Source organism: Odocoileus virginianus, chromosome 12, assembly GCF_023699985.2.
Source record: "Odocoileus virginianus isolate 20LAN1187 ecotype Illinois chromosome 12, Ovbor_1.2, whole genome shotgun sequence".
Lineage (NCBI taxonomy): Eukaryota > Metazoa > Chordata > Mammalia > Artiodactyla > Cervidae > Odocoileus > Odocoileus virginianus.
Genome location: NC_069685.1, coordinates 61,601,758 through 61,608,400, shown reverse-complemented (window position 1 = coordinate 61,608,400; position 6,643 = coordinate 61,601,758). Strand labels below are relative to the sequence as shown.

At 55.6% G+C, this 6,643-nt stretch overlaps 1 protein-coding gene across 1 annotated transcript in view; it reads right to left on the bottom strand.

Annotated features, from left to right (window-relative positions):
- Positions 1-2,734: 2,734 nt before the first annotated feature.
- The window catches only part of MYO18B (myosin XVIIIB), a 210,624-nt gene continuing 206,715 nt past the window's right edge, over positions 2,735-6,643 (bottom strand). Inside the window, exons 42-43 of the mRNA XM_070474664.1 lie at positions 5,023-6,220; positions 2,735-2,944 (exon numbers count right to left, since the gene is read on the bottom strand). Of these exons, the coding sequence (XP_070330765.1) occupies positions 5,035-6,220 (1,186 nt within the window). The 3' untranslated portion in view covers positions 2,735-2,944; positions 5,023-5,034. The remainder of the gene's footprint in view (positions 2,945-5,022; positions 6,221-6,643) is intronic.

The window sequence follows — 6,643 nt, the reverse complement described above, 5'->3', positions numbered from 1 at the left end:
ATACCGGCTGGATAAGCAATCCTGCTGGCACGGGAAGAGCAGCACTCATAGGTTCCAGGCCTTAAAATGTCTGCAAGACTCCAATGCCAGGAAGGCTGGGTGAACCTTTATTCCGGATTTCCACAGTTGCTTTTGTCTGGGCACCAAGCTGGGTGCTTGGGACATATTTATGCACTTGATACATGAGTAATAATGGTCATTATTAATAAACTAATTAATAAACAAACTCGCCACCTTCTTTGGCATAGCATGCACTATGGGCTCAGTTGTGACCTCTACACAATTCATATGTTGAAGTCATAATACCCATAACCTCAGAAGGTGGCTGCATTTGGAGAAGGGGCCTTTAAAGTCGTGACTAAGATCAAGTGAGGCCTTGAGGCTGGTCCCTGATCCACTCTGATTGGGGTCCTTTTTGAAGTGAGGTGAACTCAAAGTTGCTCAGTCATGTCCAACTCTTTGCAACACCATGGACTATCCAGTCTGTAGAATTCTCCAGGCCAGAATACTGGAGTAGGTAGCCTTTCCCTTCTCCAGGCGATCTGCCCAACCCAGGGATCGAACCCAGTTCTCCTGCATTGCAGGTGGATTCTTTACCAGCTGAGTCACCAGGGAAACGGGTCCTTTATGAGAGGAGGAGATATGGACACAGAGAGATACCAGGGATGCTTGGGCACAGAGGAAAGGACGTGTTAGGACACAGCGAGGCAGTGGCCATTGGCAAGCCAAGGAACGAGGCCTCAGCAGCCAGACCTGCCGACTCCTTGATCGTGGAGGCCAGCCTCCAGAACTTCGAGAAGATAAATTCCTGCTGTCCACACCCCGCTCGCCCCACACCAGCCTGTGGTATTTTGTTATAGCAGCTCTAGCAAACTAGCACAGCCTGCAACACTTGTCCATCTCTCAACCCCAGCAGAGACGCGGGAACAAGCCTACTTAGGGGAGTGGCTTTCCCAAGGTTCCACGGGTTCTACTGGAGGAGGACGCCAGGCCCTGCCTGCTCCCATTCTGGCCCCTCACACCCACACGTCATGAGCTTCGAAGCTGCACCCTCTTCCTGGCCAGGGCCTCTGATTCCCTGCGGAGATCTCAGACGTTCCCTCTGCCTGCCCCTAGCTCTCTCTGGTGAGCTGGGGCCACTCCTGTGAGGCAGGCTGGTGAAGGATGCTCCTTAAATGTATATAAATATACGATGTGTTAATATTTGTCTACAGACTCACCAAGCGGGAGACGCGCGGCATCCCAGAAAGCACAGTTCACTCTTCCACTGAAAGCTCCCCCAGAGAGGTGGGACGATGTCAAGGTCTCCCGGGAGGCTGTCTGGTCAGTTTCCCTCCTGCCCCATCTCTCCTCTTTCCCACTTGTACCCAGAGCCCCCTGTGAGAATAGGCAGAGATCTCCCCATCTCGGACTGAGTGCTAGCTGGCAAGTTGTTAGGGCTTGAATTGTGTCTCCTGCCCCTCACCTCCACCCCAGATACCCTAACCCCCAGTAGCTCAGAATGTGACTTTATGTGGGGATAAGGTCTCTGCACGGGTAATCAGTTAGAAGTCAGAGTGAGGCCTACTATATATGACTGGTGTCCTCATAAAAGGAAGACACTGAGACACAGAGATGGACATACACCCAAGGAAGATGGCCACGTACAAACCAAGAGTGAGTCCTTTAAGATATTCTGAAGGAACCAGCCCTGCCAGCACCTTGATTTCAGACTTCTGGCCTCTAGAACTTCAAGACAGTGAGTCTCTGTTGTTTGGACCACCCAGTTTGAGGGGCTTTGTTACAGCAGACTAACACACGAGGGGGATCCTAAGAGGACTTTCCTTTCTGATGAGAGCTGTGATGGGCTGCACTACAGTCATCCTAGGAATAGAGACACACGTAGGGTTGGGCGTGGAGTACACGCCACTGAGAACTTACAGAGCAGTGGCACTGACCACCTGAAGGCAGGCATAAGCTAGTTCTGCCTTTGTGAATAGAAAAAAAAAAAAAGCTGCTTTATCTCTTGGGACTTTTTATAAAGTAGAAGGGAGATTCACCGTGTAAAATGTCCAGCACTGTGGCCAGCACACAGTATGTGGTTAGTAAGCATCAGCCTACAGCTTTAGCATTACTGACACTGTGAGGATGCTTGGAAAAGCAGGTGTCCGGGCGGGAAGTGCGCCTGTGTGAGTGTAGTTTCTGGTACAAGTGCAGCGTCGTGTGTGGGCGGTCGGATGAGTGCGTGAGGGGGTGTACGGGCCGTGAGAGCAGAGGTCACAGCCCATAAGTGCTGCTAGGGCGGACATCTGCAGGGATGCATATATGTCAGTTTGCCACGGGCACTCAGGCATCTGAGCTACTGCCTAGTTCTGTGGTTTGTTCGCTTGTTCATTTATTGGTTCATCAGAATTTCTTGAATGCCCATACACACAATGGAGACACATAAATAGACAAGGGAAATAGGATAGAGGTAAGCAAGGGAATTAGAGAAGAATGAAGAAACAGCATTTGTTTCAATTTGATGAGTTTGATGTATCAGGGAAGACTTCCCGGAGGAGGTGACACCTGAGGGCTGAACTTGGCCAAGTGAAGAGGATCAAGGCCACTGTGTGTAAATATGGAGGGACAGAAACACCAGTATGCACCCAAAACTATAAACAGTTTGTGTTGGTTCCCTACTACCTCAAGCTGCACCCCATCAGCCCTCCAGAGTCCCAGGTAATGTGACCATAGAACAGAGAGACAGCGCAGATTCCAAGGAGCCAATGCTTTATTGGGTACAGACTGAGCACGCTGGGAGCCCTACACCCCTTGGGATGTGCCGCGGCTGGGCCCCCTGGCCTCTCGAGGGCAGCCACACTGGCTGTGAACCTGGGGCCCACAGAGAGGCCTGGCCAGTCTTTGTCTCTCTCCGGACAGTTGTGGAATCGGGAAGTCTTCAAGGGCAGTGTGTCCCAGGAAGCTGGAAACAAATGCAGATCAGAGCTGAGAACTGGGGCCCGAGGAGTGTGTTTTGTTGGGTGGAAGCCCTGAGGCCACATTCCCAGGTAGCGTTACAGAAGCAATGATGCCAGGAGGCATGAGCATGGAGCGGGGGGGGCAGAAGGGAAACAAGTGGAGGGCGCCCGAGACACAGATGCGGAAGGGCCACCACTTCCGAGTGCAGGTACCTGACACGCACCTCGGCCAGCGGGTGCTGGCTCTGGGCTGGGGTCTTTCACTGGCGTCCCACTCACAGTGCTACTGAGGGTAGTTGGGGTCACTACTCCCATTTTCCAGCTGAGACACAGACGCTCAGCAAGGTCTCATCACGTGGGTGTTACAGGGAAGACCTGAGCTCTGGGGGCGGAGTGGTTCCGAATCCTATAACACACTTGCGCCTCAGGCAACAGGGCTGTACCGTCAGCTCCCAACACCCGTGTGCAAGTCAGAGTGGAGGAGGGTTTTAGGCAGGCGCTCCATTATCACAGAGAGCATTGCTGGGAGCAGGGAAGAGGAGCTGAGCTTTAAAAAGAAAAAAAAAATGGCAGAGACAAGATGTTCTGTGAGGATGTCTGCTAAGGGCTGCTCCGCTTCTGGACGTGTGCCCTTTACTTGGCCTTTGAAACCGAGTTCTGTGTCCCCGAGAGCATAATAATGTAAATGAACATCAGATCTTTCCTTCGTAATTGAGAGCAGAGAGAGAGGCCATGTTAAGTCAAATTAATTTGCTCTGATACCATCCAAAGCCCATCTCCACAATGGCTTTTTGACGGGCTGAGGGTGACTCCCGAAGTGGCAGGACGTGTGGCTCGTTTGGGTCCAGGAAGGAGGCAGGTGGGGCCACTCAACCACCTGAGCCTCTGGCCGCTGCAGTTCCGACGTTCAGTGACTCGGAGATGGCAACTGGGCTGTAGGTTGGCATCGTGCCTGACCCCGGAGGGAGGCGCTGACTCCTCCCGGCCGGCCTGATGGGGCTTCCCATTTCAGTCGGGAGCCATGAATTCTGAAACATGCCCCGAGAGGGGCAGTGAGGGGTCAGCCTGGCCTCGGAGCAATGAGCACCTGACTGGGGAGTCAGTGTGGCTGGGCGGGTGGCAGACTCACTGGGTGACCTTGATCTTGAGGTCTTCTCCCCCTTTTCCATGAGTTCCAGCCCCCAGTGAGATGTATGATTCTGAGGTCTGCCTCGGTTTGCCCTTGATAGAGGCCACCCCTTTAAAGACCCAGCTCCGTCAGCGTGCCTCTGAGCTGACTCACAAACAGGCCTGGAGCACATGCCTGAGAAAAGTCAACACCAAAAAAATGCGGGCTCTGTGGAGTTTCGAGTCCCAGTTCTGCCTGGGTGAGTCTGTACAAGAGACTTAACCTGTGTGATTCTGTCTGCCAACCTGTAGGACAGGGATAAATCATACTTACACTCTCGGCGGTACCGTGGGCACCAAATGACCACCTGATAAACAAACTCAACAAAAGTGAGCCGCTGCTAGCAGTGAGGACGTCTTCCTGCCGCTGCTGCGAAGTGCCAGGACCAGGTGCAGACCGGGACCTCTGCACTTGTCCCCCCGCCCCCTTCTCAGGCCCCAGTTTCTCTTTACACACTTAGTGCAAGGGCTGGACTTTGCTCGTGTCAAGGCCTCTCCCCACCTCCCACCCGGGCTCTTCCCTCACTGTGTGGACAGACGCCTTCTCGGCTCGCGCAGCGAGTCAAGGATTGGGAGACTTTAAGAGCTGGGGCCACCTTACAGCATCTGCCCACCCTACCCCACCGGACCCTCAGACTTCCTAGCTGTATTTTAAGGAGCAGAGAATCCAGTGGCTCCTAGGGAGGGCTTCTAAGTTGTGCCTCTATCAGCAACACTATTTGCATAAATAGTGCATAAATAGTAACACAGTGCATAAATAGTAACACAGTATTTCGAAAAATCTCTAAAACCCCTCCTCTCTAGAGAAATGAGCACCGTTACTGGCAGTGGCAGCACCTGGTTGCGTCCAGGCTGTCAGACTAAGCGGACCTCTGGTTTCATCCCCCCGGAGGGCCGGCCCGCCCGGCGCTGTTACCTGAGTCGCTTCCTACTTCTGCAGGTACTTCTTCATGATGCTCTCCACGTCCTCCTCTTTCCTCCCTGCGCCCGGCTCTCTGTTCTCGGGGGATGCCTGCTCGCCGCCGTCGCCCTCCAGCCTGGGGGCTCTCGGCCGACTCTTGATGCTGTCGGCGCTTTTGAAGGACACGATGGAGCTGGAGGAGGACGATGAGTCGGAGAGGTGAGCGGGGTCCTCCCTGGACTCCGGACTCCTTTTCAAAACGGTGCCGATCCCGGAGACAAGGCCCCGGTCGGCCTCTTCTGTCGCAAAGCGGACGCTCGAATGCTGTGAACTGTCTCGCCCATCTTTGGCCGCTCGGGCCAAGGACGTGGGCGTCTCGGGCTTCCGGATGGCTGGTAGGAAGTCATCGAAATCCACTTTGGTCTTGCGTTCGTAGTTGAGGCTTGGGACCTTCCAGCTGAACGGGTCGCTGCCCAGGGGGTCCCCCATCAGGTGCGCGAACTGGCGGTTCTGGAAGACGAGAGGCTCCTTGCCGAGGTCCGGACAGCCCGCATCGTCCACCGAGGATTCCAGACAGCGCCTCCGCGGTCGCAGCGTGGGCGACCAGAGCGGGTCCCTGCGCGCAGCCCCCGGGGAGCTGGGCGTCCTCCGCGAGCTGGGGCCCGACTCCAGGAGGGACTCGCAGGAGCTGAAGCGGGTCTTCAACTTCTCGGGGGGCGGGCTGGGGCTCCCCACGCTCTGCGAGGAGATGCACTTGAGGCTGGTGGACCGTGGGAGACCGGCCGACACATCCAGGGGTGAGCCGGCCCTGGCTCTCAGCGCCAGGGCGCCCTCGTCGCTGCCCGCCCGGGCCCTCCTCAGCGTGGACGCCCCAGTGGTCTGGTAGATGGGGAGCGTGGGCCAGTCCTCCAGGCCCAGTGGCGACCCCCGCCCTCTTTGCGCTCTCTGCCTCCGGAGCCCTTCCACGAACTCCGACAGGGCGGCCGACGGGCTGGGCAGCTTGTCCCGTGGTAGCGGGGACGCATCTCCACTCTGGGAAGACGGGGAGGGTGGTGCTCCCGGCCTCTCGGGGGCCTTTCTCTGGATGCCGCACTCTTCGCCATCTCCAAAGTGGCCGTACGTTCCCCGGCAGCGGGAGAGCGGGGACGTGGCCTTGTCCCCCGAGGTCCTGCTGCGGACGTCCCGGGCCCCATCGCCGGCCTCCTCGTGGGTCCTGCGCCAAGAATAGAAGCATGGTCAGCGCACACTGTGCCAGCCCTACTATCCGTGCCATCGGTTCTGGAGCGCGGGCGCTAATCCTGTTTCACTTTGGAAACGCGCTCCTTCCCCGCCGCACTCTCCAACGAACCACGTGCTCTAATGGGCAAATTCCAGCCACAAGTGATTTCTCATTGCTTTCTGAAATGCAATTTCTGTCTATAATTAAACCCAGCTAAATACATTTGAGCAGATTAAAACTGCAGCTCTGATGGATGACTTAGACGGACGACGCACCACACAGGACATGAAGGACCTACCATCCCACAGCCCGCTGGGAAACAGTTAATTTGCTTCTTGAAGACTTAAGGGGGACCAACGGGAGGTTATTTTCTTATTTAGGGTCAAGCCCGGAGGACAACCCCACAGAGCAGAGCTC